The sequence below is a fragment of the Dermacentor variabilis genome, chromosome 7 (genome assembly GCF_050947875.1).
Source record: "Dermacentor variabilis isolate Ectoservices chromosome 7, ASM5094787v1, whole genome shotgun sequence".
Lineage (NCBI taxonomy): Eukaryota > Metazoa > Arthropoda > Arachnida > Ixodida > Ixodidae > Dermacentor > Dermacentor variabilis.
Window position 1 is genome coordinate 159,248,538 of NC_134574.1, and position 24,695 is coordinate 159,273,232.

At 45.4% G+C, this 24,695-nt stretch overlaps 1 protein-coding gene across 2 annotated transcripts; it reads right to left on the minus strand.

Annotated features, from left to right (window-relative positions):
- Positions 1-797: 797 nt before the first annotated feature.
- LOC142588277 (zinc transporter 6-like) lies at positions 798-22,864 on the minus strand. Of its 2 annotated transcripts, none has more exons than XM_075699853.1 (13): positions 22,557-22,864; positions 22,187-22,273; positions 21,230-21,314; positions 21,083-21,125; positions 19,619-19,684; positions 18,747-18,827; positions 18,131-18,166; positions 16,616-16,759; positions 12,149-12,268; positions 10,914-11,016; positions 9,321-9,437; positions 7,892-7,996; positions 798-3,923 (listed from the first exon to the last, which is right to left on the minus strand). In XM_075699853.1, exons 1-13 carry the CDS (start codon positions 22,623-22,625, stop codon positions 3,786-3,788), a joined length of 1,194 nt encoding a protein of 397 aa, XP_075555968.1. In that variant the 5' UTR covers positions 22,626-22,864; the 3' UTR covers positions 798-3,785. The 2 variants fall into 2 exon arrangements, with proteins under 2 accessions (XP_075555968.1, XP_075555966.1); XM_075699851.1 differs by lacking the exon at positions 22,557-22,864 and adding an exon at positions 22,353-22,550.
- Between the last annotated feature and the right edge of the window lie 1,831 nt (positions 22,865-24,695).

Here is a 24,695-nt window from a genome sequence, read left to right on the forward strand (position 1 = left end):
CTTGGCCTTTCTAATTGCGTCTTACGTCCAAACTTTATTTGATGCCCTAAAATGACAGGCACGGCAGACTCTCACCTATCTTGGTGTTCCCACTGTGTGGTATTCTGTGGTAGGACAGTTTCTGGAAAACAGCGCTGTAGTTTACGCGTTTGTTTCCCAACCAGTCCCTACGCTGCTATTCAACATGCAGTGCCAGTACCACAGACGAGAGAACGTGCACGTTGCGAGTGCCACGAGCAACGAGAGAGATCATGCGTGCTGCTTTAGAGAAAACACACAGTAGAACTGCGACACGACTGGAAAACAACAATGGAGGTGTCTTCAACAGGCACAGCAGCGCCTCCTTGCCTAGGTTGCGAGATGCAGACCCTTTTCATGGTGCTCACATGGTGTTACATCCAATGCTTGCCTCAGCTGCCTCCATGTTTACAATGGATGCGCATGATGCCCCGGTGTGACCCAGTAAATCTCTTTTTCGACACGGATATTGTAGACAGTGATTGGGCGGACACCGTAAAGCTTTGGCCACAAGCTCTCAGAGGATTTTGTTTTTCCAAGTCTCGGGAAGAACTTATTACATTCGATGTGTAATGCTGTGGAATGATACAAATATTATTGCACACTGACTGGCCAGCCCCGATGATCCAGGGAAGCCCATGGTCTAATTCCATGGTGAATCAGCAAGGTACTGTATTTAATTAATCAAAAGATGTCATTGTAATTGCAAAACTGAAAAAAAAAAAGACCTCACAAGGATTTGTGGGTCAAATCACACGAAAAAAAAAACAACAGACCAGTGACATTTGCTAGAATGTAATTAACTGTCATACATTTCAGCAGATCACATTCGTTTGTCCACATGTGGTGCACACACATTCTTGTTTTACATTCGTGGAAGCAACCTCGGACACTTTGTTTGGCTTCACCTAGCGCCTCTTCCACCTTTACCTTTTGCCCATGTGACTTTGGTCAAGGGGTGATCGTACCCTCAAAATAAAGGATAAGCATGTTACAACCACAACAACAAGCCCACTACATGAAGTGAAATCTGTCTGTGCATGACAAGCAAGTCATGGCAAAGTCATGCTAGCATACAGATAAAAACAGACATCCTTTGTAGATGTGCCAATTGACAGCTTTTATCCTGGTGACGTCCCGTGTGTGACCCTAATGGCATCACAAAGTGTGAAGCAGGGACTAGAAAAGCCCCACGTGCATTTTTTCTTTTACCTTCTGCATGGATCATAGTGCTGCCAATTTCACAACAGATGATTATTACAGCATTCTGTATGCAATGCATGTGTGTATATCAAAATGTGCGCAAAATGTCAAAGGTGGTTTAGGTGCCCTCTAACTATTGTCACGGTAAATGTTTTGGCAGCTGCAGCTTCCATTTTGATCAGTCAAGTGATACCTGGCTCTAGGTCTCACCGGACTCTAATGTAGGAGTGAATACAGCCCTGATAAGTTTGTGTCATGGTGCGATTCTTTCACAAAGTCCAGGACAGTCTGGAAAAATTCAGGGTGATTGGCGGCCCTGGTAGACACGCAACATTATTCAGTAAAAAAAAATGCATTTAATACTGTAACATCTGCAGTGATAATAGAAACTGGGGATCCGCAACATTGCGAGTCTTCTCAATCATTTGAAAGGGCAACAAGCACAAGAATATCCTTGCACAAGGTCAAAGAATAGAAACTCCAGTACTGTAACGTATGGCACAGGCTCAAAAAAGAACTGAAGGTGTTACACTGCTGTTCCCAACTGGACGGGGCCACTGTGTTCAACACAAGACTGGCACGAAACAAATGGCAGAACCTTGCAGGTCTCAGTTGCAAAACATGTACTGTCAGCCTAGGTCCACACGCTTAGGCAGCTTCATTACAGAGAAGGCCTACACACATTTATGTAACTATAATATGCCATGTGACAACCTGTGTGAATAAAAAAAATTGAAATGACTGGAATGCATCCTTACATTTCCAGGTTCGCTGGCATTCGCATTACAGACATATCTCACTGTAAAGAAGTTACACCTCACATGAAAAAAGCGTCGTTATACCCAATACTGTATATTCACTTGCGTAATGAACGCAGCCCTGAATTTTGTGGTCAAAGTTAGATTTTTTTACTTTCCCACGTAATGATCACATCCCGAACTTGCCGCAGTGACACAGCACGTGCCAAGTCTAGCCGACGGTGATCGTGCTTACCATCTGTTGAATGCTATGCAAACAACCCTTCAAGGCTTATCAAGCGGACTGCACGCACCAAACAGATTCTTAAGGAGATACCCCATTTCATTCCCTCCATCACTTTTTGCGCTTCGAGAAAAATAAATCTACAACCAAACTTGCCTTGGTATTACTATATTTGTTGGCTTTATATTGGTTGTGATCAACAATAAAAAAGAAAGGAGGTGCCTTTTGATTCCTCTCATCTGCATTCTAGAGCACACAACAAACTGCGAATGGCAACGACAGTAGCCACGTTTACACCGATATGGCAGAAGTGTACCCTACTCATATGCCGGCCCTTATAACACAGCTAAGATAGTCGCCCACTCTTAGTGGAAACATGCCGTATTGGGATTGTAGGGAAGACAAATACCACAGTTTTTGCAGCATGTCTGCCATGTGTTTGCCAGTGGCAGCTGGGCGCACCCATTTCTGATCCTGTCCCCTCAAAGTGGGCACGGCTATGTTATTGCTGTGTATTTGATGATATTAACAACATTCTTCATCACTGATACAGAAGAAACTGTTTCAATGTGCGTAATGTACTCACAAGGGAAAAAGAAATGTGTTCGGATTGCTACATCAGCCACCATTTTTGTTTTGATGTCCCACACTGTTATTGCAGCAGCCGCCTGTTGGTTGACCTGTTGTCATTCCGCAGCAAACGCGTTCCGACGCGTTCCCATGGACATCACGTTTTTGCATTTTTCAAGGTGGTGGTGTACTCTGTGGTTGTTTTTTTCGGTGCCATTTCACCATGGGGGGGGTGGTATGAGAGCTTTATGGCCGCGTTTATGCTTAAGGATGTTGACTACGCACTGGAGCATGACAACCGTGCTGCCGGCAGGCATCTAGCATTGATGAGAGTGAAGATTCAGACTCACACTAAACTGAGGCGCCATTATTGAACGAGAAAAATAAAAGCGCAATGTACAATTAATGTAGTGCCTACATAATGGGTGTATTCATTACAAAGGTAAGCCTTACTCATTATATTTGGTTTGGTCATGATAGCCATCAGAAGAATTCTGACCTGCAAACTTTGTTGCATTTTCAGTGCTCAAAATTTTTTTTTAGTGGGAGATTTACTCAGCGTATTGATCGCACCCCTAAATTCGCGTCAATTAAAAAAAAAAGTGCTATCATTATGCGAGCAAATATAGTACTTGTCATAAGCACACATACGTTATACGCTGATAATGGCAACAAACATTTTACATTAATTACTTCATTATATCCAATAATTCATTATATTTATGCTTCTTATATTGAGGCTCGATATACAGTGATGCAATGCAGGCTCCGAAATGTGCATTCAGAAATGCACCTTGCTTAGAAACGGGCTACAGAGACCTCGAATGTCACATTCCAATGACCATTATGCTTAAGAGATGCTCCGATGTTTTTCTTTCTGCCATTCAAGTTTTAATATATGCGGACGGTAGCTTAATATCACAGAAGTTGCATTGACAGTTGCAGTTCTCTCATTTCCCCCACAGAGAAACTTCACTTTGCATCGCATTTTCCGCACCTAACGTCACCAAAAATCACGTTTTCACTGGCGCAGCAGCCACATGCAGGGCAGACTGACTACCAAGTGATTCCCGTCTCTCAAGCCCAGCTGTTTGGTCTCGTGACGGATGGAATGGAGCTGCTCGGCTCCATGCCCATTCATCCTTGAACACCTGCAAAAGAAACACAAAAAAACACCTTGTTAATTCAAACTCCAGGGGGACCGAAAATTTATTCGAATAAAATGGAGTTGCAACAAGGAGATAAGACTTAAATATAAAGCCCGAATAATTGTGCGATGCAGCATGCAAAACCAAACTGTTACTGGGCTCGCATTGAACAACTAATGTCGTTCCTACATCAGCGCATGACGGCGTGCGCGAGAGGAAGTGTATGTTCCATATACAGTCAAGAATGGTAAGATCGCGCCTCATATGTCGTTTGCTGCGAGTGGGAGGGAAATGTGTAAGAGTGAGTTAAAAACGATGGTGGCATGAAGCATGTGTGACATCCTCCCGCATATGATCGAGTGTGGTAATGGTGATCAAGCAGGTGTTAGAAAGGGAAGGGGGGGGGGGGTACACTAACGCGATCAAGCACATGCTAGGAGGGCATAGGTGAGGGTGCGTGGTAACGTGATCAAGTGCACACTGGACGCTCCTTCATGCACCTTTTAAGCTGGATCGGAATGGAGGGCATGCACAGCGGCTCCGATTCGGTCTCTGGCTGCCCTGGAGTCTTTCTCGTCATTTTCAAGGGCACGCAACATCACGGTAGCTAGCGACACATTGAATCTTCCTTAGCCTTTGTCTCAGGTTCGTCCGAAAAGCGCTTTATGGGAACAATAAATTTTATTTAACATAACTGCCGCACGGTTTTTGGAGTTCGAATTTGCTGGAGTTTTCCGCCATTCAAATACATAATACATTGTCGAGACCACGAGAGTGGTTCGAATGATCTGACAATTCAAATTAGGACATTTTGAATTATCGGGGTTTCAATGTACTATAAGGAAAACACTGAGAACGCTTGCTATTTGACTACACAGAAAACAATACGGGGATCCTAGGGACTTAATTTGAAGAGAGACAATGAAGCTAGAGAAAGCATCGGGGAAGGCAATTTTTATGTCTAAAGGAAATACAACCTAGACACAGACCCAAAAAGGCACACACAAACATGCAGACAAGTATTAGGATAGGAATGAATGCTTTGTGGAGTTCTAGCACAATGCATGACATTGTATTAGCCACATGCATTCAGCGCTGCGTGGTTGCCATCTATGATCACAAATATAGTGACCATGGATTCATCTGCAGTGGTGGTGGCAATCAAGCCACCATAATGCACCATAGAAATGCTGCCAAATTCCTGGGCAACACGTATCACCAGTCCATTTCTGCAAACCATCAGTAGCATGGTATATTTTTAGACGTGGTACTGTATTTACTCGAATCTACGCCGGCCCCGATTCTACCTCAAAAGTCTGAAGCAAAAAAAAAGGAGAAAAACTTGCCTCTAATGAAGGCTAAACAAAAAAGCGAGGACAGCGTTTGCAAAATGAAAACAGCATTTATTGAATAATGAACATGCCGAGCTCACTCAATGTCATCATCGCTGCTAGCCTCGTCGCTACATTCCTTATCGGTGTCATTTTCGAACAGTGCACTATCTTCAAACAGTAAATGCCACCCTCATTGTGGCACACGCTAAAAGCATCTCCAAGGTGTGTACCAAGTTTGACATTTTCAACTTCCCAGAGCTTTCCATGTTTTCCTGGAGTGCCTTTGCAAAATTCCCTAAGTGACACAGAGCTTTGTTTTATGTCAAGATGGGCTGACACCATGTCACTCAATGCTAGTAAGCATGTTAAAAAATATTTTTAAAAATGACAATACAGTTTGAATAGTAAGGAGTAGTATTTATTTTATTCAGAATGAAAACAGAAGTAGAAATAGTAAACCCACTACAAATTGAGTAATACATTCTCGAATATGAATAAAAATGAGATGATTTCAGAAGAAAATATCTTCAAATATGAGCTATATCTATCAACTGATAGCAAGCTCATTGGTACGAGACCCGAACTTCGTCACAAGTGAGATTCTCTCTCAAAAGCTGGTAAGTCAACCTCAACTGTCCTTACATACTCTCAGCCCCCGCACCATGCCACAGTGCTGCGTTTCACTGCTTTAATTCAATAGTTTATATTGGTTTGGATGAGGGACACCTGCATCTTGGCGTTAGCCAACACTTGGTTTTTTGAGCTCAAGCTCCTTCAAAGAAGCGGCGGCATGCTTCCTTTCCTGTTCATTCCTGAATGTGCAAGTCCTTTCTGTTCTCATCCTCTTTCTGCCGCACATTCACACCACAGACTACTTGAGGCATCCTCTTGGTCAGTTGTACAGTCAATGTACGATTTCTTGGACTCCCTAAGGGCCGCGAAGACGTCCAAAAAATTGGCCAGTTAGAAAAAAATGAATGCATGTTTTTTTGCTGCACCTAAGGGCTCAAATCACCAGAGGCACATCTGAAAAATCGGAAAGCCTGCCAGTACACTTATTAGGAATAACCGTGCTCCTACTGTGACAGCTGGCGCCAGCTATGCACCATATTTATCAACTTCAATTGAAAACTGGCACATTTTTAAAAAACCTTAAATCTAAGCCAACCCTAGAGCTTGGTATACGATTATTTGAAAAAGAACTATCAACCTAGAGTTGAATAAGTACGGTATATTTACACAATGATCTTATCTTCCCCAGCAATGTTCATGAAGGTGCCGTGTTGACATTTATGTCCAAACTGCTTTCACTTTATGTTCTCAATGCACATGCTGCAGGTATTCTTTGTATTATGGCAGGTGCACAAAGACAGCATGAACTCTCACTCTCCTTGTGCTCCTGGGCTGCTGCTGAAGTGCATTCACAACAATGCAGTTTACTGGTAAGGCAAGGAGGTGATGAAGTAATATCTGGTTAATTTAACACTGGTTAATTTTGACATCGAACAATTAACCTTCGTATTCAGAAATTCGCCTTAATATGAAGCCTATGCATGGCTTGATCTAGATGACGCACTATGTGAACACGCCAAAGGCAACGCAATGAACCTCTTGGGCATGTTCATGAAAGGCATTATCTAGATCAAGTCGAGCATGGGCTTCAAGTTAAAGGGGCCCTGAAACACTTTTCTAACTAATCATAGCATGGCCTCTCTATAAAATGACTTCGTCTCACGAATCTCAAGGTACAAACATTCTTAAAATCCTTCAACTATAAGGAGTTATCGCACTGATACTTGGCGTTCTCTCTCATCTCTGCTAGCATGCTGGAAGCTACACAGCAGAAAAGCCAAGAGGGCAAAGCCCTGGCCAAAAGTTGAGTGTCGCAGAGGCAAAAAGACTCATCGTGGCACCCCGTGGCGGCTAGTACGTCACTGCCATCTCAGAGGCCAGGCGCAGCTACCACACAACTACACACAGTGCAAAGAAGAAATAATCTTTTTGTCTTTTTGAGATCACAGACATATATATTTTTTATTTAACTAAATATCAGTAGTTATGCATTATTGAGCATGCCCTTGCAATCACGAAATTGGCCAAAAGCTATGATGGGCCAGCCTCTTTCGATGACATAGCATGAGAGCATTGCAGAAGTGAGAGCAAGTGATTTTTCACCAATTTTGACACGAGATTGTAAATTCACTGCTGCAAGCAGTGCAGTAATTTTTAAACCCCGTGTTCACAGCAGCCTCTATGATAGATTAGCAACATTTTCTTAATATGTTCAGAACGTGTTTGAGGGCCCCTTTATGGCACATTTCTGAGTACCAATGTAACACTTGCCCCCTGGTCTCTTTTAGTTTATGCACAATATAATGGCATCATAATCTCGTTCAGTCAAACATATTGGGCCACACACCTGTTAATTTGCACTACAACGAAAGCATGCAGCACACTGTCCGCTATTGAAGGAATCTAGCCAGAAACAAGTGCACAAGTGCATGGGCTTCTATGGGTGCCCACAGAATACAGGAGCTATCTGTTAGAACAAGGAGTTCCATGGAATGGAGAGGCTTCCACGACCAACAGCGAACAAAGAAGGGACATGTGTACTGCAGCACTACACGGAGTACCAACCTGGACAGTCAGGTCTGGCACCAGGCCTGAGAGGCGATCCACAATGTGCGCCAAGACCAGCTGCTCATTAGCATCCCTCCGGACACGAACATGAACCGAGCCAGCCTGCAAGCAGAGAGAGATGCCACACCGCAACGTCATTCTCAAGGCAGTAACTCAATGCCCAGAGCACTATGCAGAAGCCGCAATAGAAGGGCAAACAATTTGTTGGAAAGCTAGGAACATCACTGGATTTCAACAAAGTGCCAAGGATATGCCAAGAGGTCCCCCAGATATGCATACAATAATGGGCACTGACTCACAGCCTCACAATAAATAGTCACACATTATCAATCAAGTCGTTACAGAAGGCTTGACACAGAAAAAGAAAATAAGTAGGGAAGAAAAAGAAAACAGCCCTAGCAGATATATACAACATTGCGGGGTCACTGATCGAAGATTAGCAAAGCTACCATACTTATTCTCAAAAAAGACAAATGTGCGACCACGACACACAGTGCCATCTAAACACCACTTAGTTTATGAAAGCCTTTCATGGCACGTGTTGTGCCATGAAATGATTTCGAGGTCTGACAGGCCAGGCTGTTCGCCATGCTGCCATGCGACAGTCAAAAGCTTTAAGGAACCACTGGCCTCCGTATACATTGTCAGCACACACTCAAGTGCAGCATGTAGGCATAGCGCACTAGCACAGTTGCGCCTTGATTTAACGAAGCCACATTCACCATGAAAATACATTCATTATATCTAGTATTCATTATGTGCGTGCGCTCATTACACGCTGGTACTGGTGAGAAACACTTCAGATTTACTCAGTCAATATATTGAGGTTCCAGTGAACATGCAAAGAATGACAGACAGTGCTGTTTAGCCTCTACGAGTGTCACAAATTCCAGAAAAGTCATTTTTTCCCTCCTGAGAAAGCCTGGGCATTCACTATGCAGACAAGTCAATAGCAATCCGCAGCATTTCGTTATAGGGTAGGATAAAGTCTACTGTGCTGAGCCTGCTCGCAAACTGTCAAAAATGTTTATCAAAACCATAAGTGAACCAGAAGAAATTGGAGCATGCTGAATCCGAACCGAAACACCACATTTCTTCAGTTCGACATCCTGCTTTACATTTTTGATAAAGAAAAGCAAAAATGGAAGTGGAAGAAAAGACAACTTGCCATCACACAAAAGTTGTGGGTTCAGCTCCCACCAGCATAGTTTCTAATTATGTATCAGTTAAAACATTCCAAAGGCATCATAAGTATGTCTGCATACTTAGAAAACAAGGATACCTTGAACAACTATTAGGGTCAGACTCAAACAGAATGGTGATTGGGGAAGTGCCAATCACCTTTTAAATATTCACAAACCTTTACAAGCCATCAAGACAATGTGCAAGAAGATTGTGTTAGTAAAATGAGGTTTCAGCTACTAACCAGTGTGCCAAAGGCAAGTGTCCAGAACAGCTCGTGTCGAAACTCCAGCACACCATCCAACGTAGACGCCTCCCGAAGACATTTGTCCAGCTGGCCTAGCAGGTGCCGTGGAGTTGTCTGGACATAGAGAGAATCGCTGTTTGTAGTAATAACACAAAACGTAACCTGTCATCAAGGCTTCCGCTTGGCAGAGCCTTAACTTCCATATACGCTACGATCACTTAAAGTGGGCCACAACGCTTGGTCTTCAACCAAAGACTGCAGTATGTTGTAAACATGGCAAGAGAAGGAGTCAGTACGAAAGCACTGCAAATGCTTTGCCACTGAACATTTCCGCACTGTTTAGAAAAAACCTGCAGCATGCAGAATGACAATCTACACGGCATACTGTGCACAGACCTCCAGCACTGACCAGCTATTATCAAATGATGATTCACTATGGTACAGTAAAGGCGGGATAGATTACCAATTAATAGCAACCAGTACTACAGTCAACGACCAATTTTCCAGTTGACTTCGCAGCACCACCACATACGCCATAGAGTCAATGTATATGAACGTCTGAAATTTCGGATGCAAAAAAGCTTCACCGTCCGATTTTCTGGACTTTTTGCCACGACAGCAGGTCCAAAACAGCATTAGTCGAAGCCACCACCGCCGCCAGTTTTATTACCTCGCCATCTCAAACAAGCGCTCTCGCATGCAGATCCGTTGGCAGCTGTATCCACCACCACAGCAACGCTAGGCCTCGCTACTTCAATGTTTGCGACCACTCGTCTTCCTGTTTGGTGCAGTGTTTTTCATTAAAACAATTAACCCCTGTTAACAATGGTGCCAACTGCACCTTTGTAATACTCGCCAATGGCTTCGAAACTTGGAAAGCATGGCGCATTCCTAAAGGTCAGCATCGCCTCTATACTGAACTACTATGCAGTGAAGCATATCAAGTGTGGGCAGGAGCAATTGTCACGGGATACGGTTTGTGTCCCTCAGTAACACATGCATGCAGCAGCCGTCTAACAGTACAAGAACCAATGTGCTTAATAAGCGCATTGACAGGCCTTCAGAGGTAGTTCAGATGTGCCCGTGGCAATTTCAGCCCTTGGGGGCAGTAAAAGGCATGCATCCGATTTTTCAGACGTTCTCACCGTCTCTAGGGGGCCTGAAAAATCGAACGCTAGCTGTATACACACCACCTCTATACCCTGACATTCACAGACAAGAGAAACTGGCTAGATCTTAGCTTTACCGAAAGAATGCGACTAGACAAACATGAAGCAAACAGTTACGCTTCAACACACATCAGAAACTCCATCAATAACACATGAAAGCACTCACATTTCACTACATTTGACCACACTTCACACCATCCCCAGCAGCATAGTTGTCACAACATGTTTCTTACATGCAGAACGCTATTTGTCATTTCCCTTAAGCTTTTCACAGAGCTAAGAGTGGCTAATTCTACCAAACAATCTCAACAAAAAGAATTCTAGCAGCTGCCTTTACATTAAGACAACACTCTTAAACCATGACCTTTAGTTCACAATTTAGCTCAAAAGACCGAGCAGTAGGACACTCTCGGCTGCTTACCTGAAGCAGAACACAGGCGCAGTGGACGCTCACGGGTAGCATTGTAGCGCAGCACATGATGGCAAGAAGAACGGCCGTCACAGTGTCAGCATGCTGCCAGCCACTGCATCGCAACAACCAACATTCAATAGCCCTTTGGAGATGCTTCATTTAAAACTTTTGATCAAGCAACCAGAATGCACTGATTGCACGGTCACCATTTTCACAGAAAATATTGGAGACGTGACCAGGCATATACTGCGAGACAAGTCATTTGCTAATGTGCCAATTTCTAAACAAAGGGTGAAAAAAGCATAGGCGTCAGCAATCGTATAGTTTCCTTGTATGATAATATCTACACATAAAAGTGAGAAGGTACCAAATGAAATCATCTGAACACATGACAGAGATGAAAACATTCACATACATTAAAATAAGCAGTGTTTTCTGAACATAATGCAGGCGGTGAAAGGCCTTTACAGCTGGAGCAAGTGCAAATGCATGGAAATAGAATTATCAGGTTGATTTCCAAGAATTTTGGTGACCTTTTCAGAGCACCGAACACCCACATAGCTACTGTAAAGTCGTATTATTCCTCCAACACTAAAACTAGCAGGCAAAGGGCCGCAGCCACACGTCCAACAATTGTTCATTGCTCTTCTCCCAGTCTGTATGTATTTCATGCAATGTGCTAAACAATACTGTACCTGTTCCCTGTCTCTCCACATTTAAAAAAGTTCCCTTAAGTCTCACACTGATACAGAGAGGGCACCTCTACATGTCAGTATTAGACAACATACAACCTGCACGAAGAAGATATGAAGGACCTTACGTAAAAGGCCCTCATTGATGCTGAAAGGAGGACTAATGCACAAATACGTATGTGAAGCACGCGGAACCAGTGGGGAGCAAGGCTTACAAAGAGGTGCAGACAAAGAGAGCCATCCTAAAAACCAGATTCAGAAAAGCTTACTCTTCAGACACAACTAGCAACAACATGCACATGGGACCCACTCTCGCTACCATTTGGGTACCAAGTTTGGGTAAGTTTGGGTGCCGAATTAATCAGCACACCATAGCTATCCCTGTCTGAAAAAGAATCATATTTTCTTAATGTGATTTAGTTTGCGCATTGCATCTTTGCTTGAAAAGGAAAAGGGCAAGGCAATGTCCGGACGGCAGGCCCATGCCCTTACGGTAGTTAGCCAACAGACTATACAGGTGCCAATTAGCAACCAAGGAAGCTGCCTACTTACTAGGAAAGCAGCAGCGTATGGCAGAGCAGGAGAAGGCATGCCTCGGCCCACCCCAGGAGAAGGATGGGATTCAGACGGGGCAGCAACAGTCCAGAGAGCCCCGGCACCACACTGCACACGCTGCACACGGTAACAAGGGGCAAAGTAGCAGTTACAAGACTTTCTCCAGAAGGAAGCTGGTAGTTTGATGTTGAAATTTTGGCTTGACAACACAAGTGCTGCTACGCAGGATGTCTCTGGCCCAGCTTTGCTCATTCAAGGATCACTCAGTAGCATCTATTGCAGTAGACGACAATTCAACCGATCCTCCTCTACCATCGCAGTCGGCAACTTGTACCATTGCCGACTTACAGAAAACGATTGCGCCCGGCATGCCGTCCGAGCACACTCATGAGCTCTACCGCGTTGTTTTCCTACCACAATATTTTTTACTTTAACGATCGTCCTTTGGCCCAAACTACAGCTGTTAAACATTGCATTAATACCGGCGATGCCCCTCCTATTCATCGCCGCCCGTATCCAGTGTCACCGGCTGAGCATCGAGTTATTCACACCGAAGTTCGCAAGATGCTAGCCAAGAACATTATTGAACTGTCATGTAGTCCATGGGCGTCACCTGTTGTACTGGTGAAAAAGAAGGATGGCTCATGGCGCTTTTCCATGGATTATCAGCACCTTAACAGGGTTACCAAAAACGACGTGTATCCCCTGCCTCGGATTGATGACGCCCTTGACTGCCTCCACGGTGCTCGCTATTTCTTCTCTATTGACCTTCGCTACGGCTACTGGCAGATTGCCATGGACGATCTCAACCGCGAGAAGACTGCTTTTGCAACACCCGACGGTCTTTATCAATTCAAAGTGATGCCGTTCGGTCTATGTAACGCTCCTGCCACTTTTGAACACATGATGGTCTCCCTTCACGGTTTCAAATGGTCCACATGCCTATGCTACTTGGACGACGTTATAGTATTCTCCCCAACGTTCGCTATGCACCTCGAGCGCCTCTCAGCAGTCCTGGACGTTTTTCGTCAAGCCGGTCTGCAGCATCGAAGTGCCAATTGGGCCGTTGCCAGATTACCGTCCTTGGACATCTAGTTGATGCGAACGGAGTGCAACCGGACCCAGGCAAGAACCATGCTGTTACGCACTTCCCTGTTCCGAAGTGTGTCAAGGATGTGCGCAGCTTCATCGGCCTTTGTTCGTACTTCTGCTGTTTCGTGAAAAAGTTCGCGACCATAGCACGACTACTAACCGATCTTTTGAAAAAAGACACCCTTTTCCAGTAGGGCGATAACGAGGCCTCTGCATTCTTGCATCTAATCGACCTTCTCACTACACCTCCCGTTCTGGCCCATTTTGATCCTTCTGCGCCTACCGAAGTCTGTACTGACGCCAACGGTCATGGAATTGGCGCAGTACTGGCACAACGCCAGTGCGGCCGCGACCGTGTTATTGCTTACGCCAGCAGGCTCCTCTCACCCGCAGAGCTCAAATATTCTATCACTGAGCATGAGTGTCTGGCCCAAGTTTGGGCGGTTGCGAAATTCCGCCCATACTTATATGGCCGACCCTTTTCCGTTGTCACAGACCATCATGCACTTTGCTGGTTATGCTCACTGAAAGATCCTACAGGAAGACTTGGTCGCTGGGCCTTACGCCTCCGAGAATATTCGTATTCTGTTACCTACAAATCTGGAGGACTACATAAGGATGCTGACTGCCTGTCTCGCTACCCGGTAGACGAGCCTGACGTCGCCGACAGTAGTACCACCAACAGCATTTTCTCTGTGTCTGCCTTCACTAACATCGCCGATGAGCAGTACCGAAACTTATCGCTGCGAGCACGCATCGAGCGTCTGCGCTCTACACCTACCGACGCATCCGTTCGCCAATATGCCCTCCAGGGCGGCATTCTGTACCAAAGGAATTTCCTCCCTGACGGATCTGATCTTCTTCTTGTCGTGTCAAAACATCTACGACAGACTGTGCTCTTTGAAATGCATGATGCACCCACTGCAGGACATCTTGGGGTAACCCGCAAGTACGACCGTGTCCGCCGCCACTTCTATTAGCCTGCTCTCGCTCGCTCTGTCCGACGCTATGTTGCTGCCTGTGATCCCTGCCAGCATCAGAAAACACCTCAGGTGCTGCCTGCCAGTCATCTCCAGCCAATCACCGTCCCTGTGGAACCATTCTTTCGTGTTGGATTAGACCTTCTCGGTCCCTTTCCCACGTCATCCTCTGGGAACAAATGGGTAGCCATCGCAACTGATTACGCCACCCGATACGCTATCATGTGGGCTCTCCCTACCAGTTGCACCACTGACGTCGCGGACTTTCTCTTGCGTGACATTATCTTGCTTCATGGTGCCCCGCGACAGCTGCTTACTGGTTATGTTGTAACTACGTAACTACGCGGTCATAACTTCCTCTCACAAGTTATTGACGACATTGTGCATTCCTGCTCCATTCAACACAAGCTGACTACCTCATACCATCCTCAAACCAATGGCCTGACAGAGCGGTTAGACCGTACTCTTACCAATATGCTGTCCAAGTACGTTTCCAAGGGCCACCACGACTGGAACATTGCCCTTCCTTACGTCAGATTCGCGTATAATTCTTCCCGGCACGACACCGCCGGATTTTCTCCATTTTAGCTACTGTACGGTCGTGAACCGACCTTGCCCCTAGACATGGCACTTCCTCCTGCTGCGATCTCAACAAGCGAGTATGCGCGCAACGCCATCGCCCTCGCCGTTCATGCACGCCAGCTTGCCCGTACTCGACTGACGGCCTCGCAAACAACTCAGCAGTGTCAGTACAACGGCCGCCACCGTGACGTACAGTTTTCGCCTGGTGCACTCGTGCGCCTGTGGTCGCCCTCTCGTCACGTCGGACTTTCAGAGAAGCTCCTTTCGTGATGCACAGGGCCCTACCGCGTGCTGCACCAGGTGACGCCTGTGACGTATGAAATTGCTCCTGTGCGTTCAACCTCGTCCTTTACTCTGGCATCTAGTGATGTCGTGCATGTCAGTAGGCTCAAGGCCTAATACACTGCTTCCGAGTCCGGCCTTTAGTCGCTCCGGGACGGCACTTTTGCCGCCGGGGGTAGTGCTATGGAACAGTATTTGCGAAGACGAAAAGGCGAGCAGTGTGAAGATGACGATGACGATTAGAGGCTAGCATGGGCTGTTGCCTCTTGGCCATGTGCGGCGTATTTTCTTGTAAACATACTTGTATATAGCTTTTTGTCTGCGTCTTCCTACGTAACAATATAATGGCTCCTCACAAGGTTTGGGCATTGCAAATAGACAAGGCTCACATGTAGATTTTGCTCTAAAAAAAAAACTGCACTTCCGCTTCCTGGTTGAGCAGCGCCATCTGGCATCCACCCTGGTAAGTTCCATCCGCTGCCACTGCTTATTTTCGTACCACTGCGGAAGGTACAGTTTCCCTTCTGTAATGTTGGTTCTTTATTCTATGACAGCGTGGTGGCGTCGTGCCGAAGCTGGGATAAAAAAGACGCCAGGTGATCAGCATAGGAGAAAAATTAGGCATCATTTTTGCTATCAAATGTGACACGAAGAAGTTGGCACTGGCACGCGACGTGGATCTACTGTTGACTACGGGAACAAGAACAAGAAGACTGCAGTGTGGCATTTGGAATGCAAAGATGTTGCTCGGCAGCGCTGCCGCGACCGCAAAGATATGTCAACTACAAGGTTCGACTTTTCCCTATCGTTGCCTCTGTTGTTGCTGAAGTGTCACCTAGCGACAGTGATGAGCACGACACAGAAAGCAACAGCACAAGCTATTCAGGCCCGACAGTGACAGAAGCTGCACATAATGTCGGCCTATAAATGCAATCATTACGACGAGAACAGCACCCCACAATGAAAGGGGCGCATCGAGACTTCTGTAACGCTACCGCGCTCGTGCACGGGGAATATGCAACGCCAACGAGGAATCTGCCAAGTGAGTGTTTGCCAAGAAGAGGGAGCTGGCTGAAAAGCTGGCTCGCAGCTTCAGTAAGTTTGAGGCAGCTGTCGTCGCTGCTAGGCCGCCAGGGCATCAAACGAAAATAACACTTTTGTCATGCAAAGTGAATAAATGCTGCATGTTTTTTCCCCTTTCATCCCACTCTCACCGAGTTCCGTTTTTGACAGGAAAGTGGGCGATCTCATGCTATTTCAGCTAAGCAGTACTACCGTTTAGTAAGTACTTTTTCCGAGCTCCAGGCAACTGCATTTTAACGAGGTTTCACTGTATACGAGGGTATATGTATTCGGTGGCGAAGTTCAGGCTAAGTGAATTGCACACATATAGGTAGATAAACAGCAGTTCAACAGCTTGCCCCTATGAAAATCAGGGAATTTTACGCTTTTGTGTGAGCCAGGCTTTATGGTGGACAATATCTTGCAGAACACAGTTTGGCCTTCCCATCCGTCGTCGCAGCCTCACCTGTGACTAATGTCGGTCAGATGCTCCTGGAGCCAACTGGAACTGGACGCCTGCAGGACACTGGCCAGCGATGGCTGCTGTACGCTCACCTGTACCAGCAAGTGCCAGCACAGACCCAGCACCACACCTGGGAGCAGACGACCACTGACAACAGGAGACAATAATAATAATATTTGGGGTTTTACGTGCCAAAACCACTTTCTGATTATGAGGCACGCCGTAGTGGAGGACTCCGGAAATTTTGACCACCTGGGGTTCTTTAACGTGCACCTAAATCTAAGCACACGGGTGTTTTCGCATTTCGCCCCCATCGAAATGCGGCCGCCGTGGCCGGGATTCGGTCCCGCGACCTCGTGCTCAGCAGCCCAACACCATAGCCACTGAGCAACCACGGCGGGTACAACAGGAGACAGTGCATGACCATCCTTGCAATGATGAAAGATTTTCCAAGGAATAAAGTCTTTATTTGGTCTCTACAAAACCTGGATCAATTGTATAATGTGCATATTTTTGCTATGTTTATGAGTTACTGCACTGTGTTCATGCTCTAGTACTGTAATATTATTGTAAACCCTCCTCAGTAGTTTCTTGTATATAGAAAGACAAAAAAGGAGGAAGGACAACAAGAGCCGTAGGCATTGTAACTGTCATCTACTTTCCACTGGAGATCTGAGCTGTTGACGTGGGTAAGCATAAGAGAATACGAAGAAGAAAGTAAAACAGACATTACAAAGATAATAGGAGTTATTTATATGGTAGTACACGGGGACATAACTAAATATACAAGAAAAGTAAAGAGTAACAAATGATCATGCAGACAACCCGGTGCTTGCCATGAAATACAAACGCATACATTCACTGTCCCTTCCATGGAGCCAAAGTGGTATAATAAATAAATAAATAAATAAATAAACAAACACTGTTGCCTTGTTAACCAGAAAGGCATTAGAAGGAAGACATCAGCCATGTCCTGACGTATCATTACCACTCAGGGGCAACAGCTCCATTAGTAATTATTGCGGTTAAGCCTCTGTGTGTATTCTAATTTATTGGGGAATATGTGACCTGTAAGACACCTAGATTAGGCATCTTTCAGTGAAAGGCTAATCAGTGGCCTTACGTTCCAAATATAGATTGCCGTAAGTATTTGAGAGCTGACAAAGTGTTTCCCCCAAGAGTGAACAACTCTGTAGACCTGCTGTATGCATGCTGTGATGCAGGACAGGATGGGGGCAGGAGAGGCAATGACGTTGCTTGGATCATAAAGTTGAAAACCTATCACATACTCATGAGAGCAGATTTTGCTGAGCAGGAACTGCCCAGTTTAACTGCCATCCATTAACTGATAGAACAATCAAATACTTGCATGCAGTAATAGCCAGTTAACTGGATGCCACTCATACACAGACAGCCTATCATAATGCTTTCTGCCATGGCAACAAATATTTGTGCAAATAAAAACTTGTGGTAACTGCAGAAAGGTCTGTAAGAAAAATGTGCAGCATCCCTCCTCACCTGTGAACAGCAACTGGCTCCAGCAGCCTCTCCAAACTGAAAAACATGCGGCAGTCATATGTCAGCTACCTGTGTAATAAACCAATCTAGCTCAGGTTAACAGTTATAAATGGCAAACAGTACTCATATTTTCATATTAAGCATGGTGGGATGTTTTGTAGTACACAGTACCTATATTATTTCCATTTTGTTCATTGCCAATGTTAAGTGATTGTGTATGCATGTACTAATATGACTTACTTTTGTCATTTAGGAAGAGTTCACTGCAAAACAATAATTTTGCTGTTCTTTTCATCAAGGTGTATGTGATTTTTTTAATCTTTTTTGTATTTGCACACTGCCACAAAGAGGTTCCCAAGGCTCCTAAAACTGCAATGAGCAGCCTTTCTAAGAAATCTCCCCCTTCGATTTTTAGAATGTTCCTGGTAGAATAAAACAGTGTCCCTTTAATGTGCTCTCATGTCAGGGTTAGCAGTTGTGAGCTCTGTATGCTGATGCAAACTCTCTGATCAGATAGCTCGGAACGCAACTTGCACGTACATTCTAGCAGTTATGATGTACAGCACAAAAAGTTGCTAGTAGCAACTCATGTCAAAATTTGGTTCGCAGTGCTTACCTTTCCTTCAACACTAAAAACGAGCCAAGTTGCGACAATATTGTGCTGGCCAAGATGGCCAAGACTTCCCATCTTCTGTACCTGGATTGAAAGAAGGAAGTGTGTCACACATTCTCTAAACAGCAACAAAAGATGTCCTAAAATAATGTGAACTCAACCAAAATAGATCACAATAACTTGGGACTAGTGCTAATGCTTTTCTTGGTCACATTTTCAATGAAGAGTTCGCTCGACCTTAATTTTTGCACCGCGAGATTTTGACCTCTACCAACTGCCTGTTTGACCCTTTACCAATTACTAAATATGTGTTCGAACACAAGCAACTGAAGATGCTTCACCATTTTTTATTATGCCGTGGGCACTTCCAGCCTGTCCAATAACTTTGTTGGCATAAACGACACTGTTCTCACCGACAAATATGCCAGTCGTAACAAGTAAAATGTGCATGCAACCATTTTTTTACTGTATTTTGCAACAGAAGTTCACAGAAAGGATGAATAAAGCACTCAACAAGCATCCGCTTTTATGCGTGCTTCCTCTTTCTTTGTGACATCTTTACGCATTATTACTGTAATACATACTTTCTTTTTCTGAAAATCTACAGAAGTCTACCTTTGCATTATGTTTGTGGCCACATTATTTACATGCAAATAAGGTAAACAAATAAATAAGAAGGGAAAATATCAAACACTATGCAAGCGGTAGAAAACTATCACACCTGTCAAAAGGTTGCGCTGCTTTCCTACTAGTTAGCAGATGGGAAGACAGGGATGCTGATTAGCAGCAATGACTTCTTGAACAAGGCTCATCACATACAAGGGAATCGGCTTCAGACCACGTAAACAAATACACATTTCAATGGCAAGACTTACCCAAAGCTGTAGGTTGGTCCCGGCTTTTGCTGAGACACCCACATGCCCAACAAGCAATTCCCTAAACTATAGAGAGTGGAGAAAAACAAATATTCCTTCAGAGAAATGCTACTGTTGCAAACACTCACATGCAGAATATGCAGCCAACACAGTAGGAAAAATGTTCAGCACTTGCCGTGAGCACTAAGCTGCATCTCAATGAGAGCAGCTGACAAAAATTATTGCATCAATTTGCTTTTAGCTTATTCAAGTTTTAACTCTGTAGGCAGCTGAGCCCAACTGAATACACCCTACGAGCACAAGAAGCAGAGCCAATGTAAACCCAACATATGGGGCCAGACTGACCCCACATTAGGACACAATGGTGCTAAAAAAAATTATGGGGTTTTACGTGCCAAAACCATGATCTGATTATGAGGCATGCCGCAGCAGGGGACTCCAGAAATTTGGACCACTTAGGATTCTTTAATGTGCACTTAAATCTAACTACATGGGTGTTTTCGCATTTGGCCCCCATCAAAATGCAGCTGCCATGGCCGGGATTCGATCCCACGACCTCGTGCTTTGCAGTCGAGCACAATAGCCACTAAGCAACCACGGTGGGTGTCACACACACAGGTGCTATGTTGGGCCAACACTGACTGTGCTTTACTTGTAATATTGGCCCCACTTAATGTCAGGCCCTGTACCTGTCAGTAAGCCATTGCTGTCCACATTATTTAGTTTGCGTGGTAAAGCTTCTGCTGTTGGTGCAGTACTTGCTACCTTGTGAAGAATGGGGTTATAAGTGGTGATCAAATCAGTTGGCAGGCGGTGCTTGTTCTGTCAATGTGTGTGTGTTTCTTGCTCCGTTTATTTCTAGTTTTCTTTTTTCGTATTCTGTGTTCCAGCATGTCTGACCAACTGGCTCAGGCTGGAGTTCTACTACAGACAAGCACCTGTCTGCAACAAGCCCATTTCAGGGGGACGATTTTGAAAGTGTGGGAAAATCGGGCGGCTCCTTCGTTCATGTGATTTTTTTTAGACATTCAGAGGTGCTGAGCTTCCCTGTGAAATTGCACATGCGGCATGGACGGGGAGCCAATAAGCATGCGTACAGTCAGCCGCATCATTGAGGTCAGAGAAGAGCTGGCAAACATGAGCCACCACAATCGGTGCATGTGAAACTGCACTACGACATTCTCATTTATGGAAATCGCATTGTGAATTTGTGTGTGAAAGACATCAGTCCTAATGGTTGGCTTCATCTTGCTTTCGTGCTGCATCTCTGGTTATCATGGATTATTAACTACCCTGTCCCTAGTAAGCCTTGCTTGATTTCCAAGCTGAAGGGCTGATGCTGTTCTGTAAAGCAAGAAATACCCTACACTGCTACCAAAATTATTCTGACAATTTTCATGCAAACATACTTATTCCTTTCAGGACAGCAAGTGCTATTAGACAAAATCACCACGTAATGCTCACCAGAGCAGGTCAAAGAGTGTCAGCTGGGTAAAAGCACCAAGCGCTGCAACAAAAACACAGAATAAGGCTCTAATGCATAGGAAAATTGAAAAATTAAGAGAAACAAATTTTTAAGCACGGAGAAGCGCTATAATCAATACATCTCACCTAAACTCCCAGACGACCGGCTCCAGTACGACAGAACGGAGCTACACATAATGTTTCCTACCATCAGCCACACGACCTTCTTTGCCTACACGGAAGACACATTGCATATTTCAGTGCATTTTATTTGCCAGAGCCCTGGGTTGGGGTGCAGGTAGTGTGCACATAAGCAAGGCACATAACTAATTACATGCACCGTCGGCCCAGAAAGGAATGTGAAAGGAAAACCAACACATGTTTCTGCCACTGATGCCATAGAGACAATCTCAGCTAGACCACTGCCCTTGCATGTTTTCTGCTAACATGCCATTTTCATCAATGAGTTTGTATGCATGAAACCACGCAAGTAGCGTCATTGAGTTGTCATTACTACTAACGGCATATCGGTGGTAGGTACTATCACTGAGGCAATTATATTCTGCAGGAATTAGTTATGAAAGTGGCAGTGGAACATGTTGCACAGTATAACAGCAAAGTGTACTTTGAAAATTTCATTTCTAAAACAAGTCAAGGCTGGAATCGCCTTCCGGTCTTTATCCCCGATCACGACGCATTCAAGGCTTTCTGCGCCTATCTGCTGCTTTGTCAGTCTTGTTTATTTTGTGTATTTTCACTCCTCTCTTTAGCAACTAGCTGTACGGCCACGAGAGCAATAAAATGAAGTATACTAAAAACTAGAAGGTCTGTAAGATTGATTAAATTAAATTAATTAAATGACGTGGCTTTCCTTCCCAAAACCACGAAAGCACGCCGTAGTGGGAGACTCCGTATTAATTTTGAACAGCTGGGGTTCTTTAACGTGTGAACCTAAAAATCTAAGTACCACAAGCGCTTCTGCATTTCGCCCCCACCAAAATGCGGCCGCCGCGGCAGGGACCGAACAAGAGCAACATTTGTGGCAAGCACTTATATCGCGTCATGCGTTCACGCAAGCGTTTGACAACACGCCACAAAACTTACTGAAGGTTCCTTCATGACAGGCTGCAATTCAGTCAGGAGGGTGCCAACCAGGCCGAGAGCGGGCTTCCTGAAGGGTTGGAATAGGCCCTGAAAAAAAAAAAAGAAAAATGTGGGCGCGTTGAGTAAATACTGACCGAAGACATGCTCACTCACACACGATCTATACCTTTATTACTACAGCAGTGAATGGCAGCAGCGCAAGTATAGCCTCCACGTATCCACTAGTTTCATTTTTGGTATTGAGGCGTCTGCGAATCTTTCTAGGATGCTCGAAGCAGTCAAATCTAGATTCTCGCGACACTTGACTAAGCACGCGCAATCGCCGGCACGCTTCATCATCACGCGCAGGTTTCATCTAGTTTCAACTTACCGTCGGGTGCTCATCCTTGGAGTTCATCGGCGCAACACGTTGCCTCAGATCCGGCAGCTCGTTCTGCATTGCGACTGTGATGCACAAGCGCAGGTGTCGGCAAAGTCCGAGCTGCTCACGGCGTTTTCATTTTTGCGGCGCTGTCAAGCCAATCGCACGAGGACGAAAACAAGCGTAGCATATGAGCGTAGTTCTCCGACACAGAACGAACGTAACGGTCCCCTTGCGGTGTTGTGGCACAGAGCATAGAGTTTCCTACAAGAATTACTAGAGGGAACTCTGGCGCTAGTGTCTACGGGAGCTGCAATGCGAGCGGTTGTCCCAACATGGGAATTATGGGAAGTACATGGATTTGCCTAAACTTCGTCTTTTTGGCTTCAAACAGCTTTGTGACTTTGTAAACTCGTCATTTTCAACAGTATATTGCGCTATAAATAATTAAATAAACATCATTAAAATTGCCCGACGGCAGGATTCGAATACAAGGACTCTAGCACAGAAGCCTGATATTGAAACCATTAAGCCACGGACGCATGTATCGACAAGTGAATGAGACGCCCTTATGAATTTATCGCGGGCATGCCAGTGCCTTGAGACGCTTGGCGCGTTTCGATTTGGTCACCTGGACAAGCTCAATCGTTGCAATTAATAGCAATTGTACGCGTTCCCGGCGTCTTCTGCACTTCGAAGAATATAGATTGCGCCGAAATATACGACAATAAGGTTTATATAGCGTAATATACAAAGCCACAAAAACGTCTGAATCCACAAGCACGAAGATCAGTCAAATTCATGTACTTCCCATCATTCCCATGGTAGGGCAACGACTGCAGCGCCAGAGTTCCCTCTAGTGATTTTTGTAGGAAACTCTATGGCACAGAGAGCACCTATTGCGTTCCCTTCGATTTCGCTGCACTAGGTTGCGAGTCGAGGTGGGATGGAGCAGCACAGAACCATGACAGAACGCGTATCAGTCCTCGTCACGGAGCAAGAAACATTTAGGAGTGGAAACTCCGCTGTTTGCGGCGACCAGAAAAAGTCACAAGCCCGCGGAGCAGTTATCGTGTTGGCGGAGCCTGGCGGTCTGGAAAGAAATTACCGCCGTTGAGAGCGCGCCAAAGCGACCTGCCCAAACGCTGCTTTTTTTTTTTTTTTTTTTTTTTTTTGCTGCGGCTTCTTTGAAGCGCCGCATGGCGCCGCCACTGTTATATGGCCCCGTCAGCTCTAGTCGTCCGCGCTCGCTCGCGCTGACGGGAGTTTCCCCTCCGTGGTCCTCGTAGAGCGCTCCCCTCGCACATTGACTTGTACCACGCTCTTTTTACGTCCTGGGGCTCCTCAGCGTCTCCAAGTCTACCCTAGTTATTTTAATCTAAAATCAAACTATAGAGTGCAAAGTTACCGCAAACAAATATTACCATTGGGCCATCTAGCCACAAGGATGTCCAAACTCTATGGTGTAGGAAACTCTATGGTCCCAACCGCTTTTAACAGTCATGGTAACTACGTAACTACCATGACGCGCTACATGTAGCCATATTAGTAAGGATCGTTACTTCGATCGTGTCGCCAAATGAATTTCGGGAGTCGCAACACCCGTCGTACCAGTGTAAAGATGGAACCTCTGCTCTACTGCCTAGGTGCGCATATTACGCGCCCCCCGTAGTGACCCCATCCGACCCCATTGCAAGGAAGGTCGTCGAGGTAGCAAGAGGCGGCGCACGGCCGAACCTTGGGTGTGGTAGGTTCCCGACCGTTGTGGCGTACCAGGGAACGAAGCGGCTCACGCCGCTGCGAGCGCTATACGAACTTTTAACCTAGAGTTGTATATGGTACTAAAGCATATATATATATAGTAACTCTAACCGCCGCAGCGACGTAGCAACTTGTGTGCCCCTGCAAGATGACGCAAATGGAGGCGTACTGCAGTTACGCAAGCTTGCAAGGAAAGCAGTGTTCCTGACAACACGGTGGAAGAGCTGCCGCCCATACTAACAGGTTGCCCAGGATGCAAACGGCATCTGTGCCGACTATCGGGCACTGAATTTCTGTGGGAGTGCCCACAGCTAAAAGGATGCAGTGCTCCGACGAAAGCATCGGAGCTAGTAGCCAGCTTCGAGGATTGCTACGGAATCTGGCATT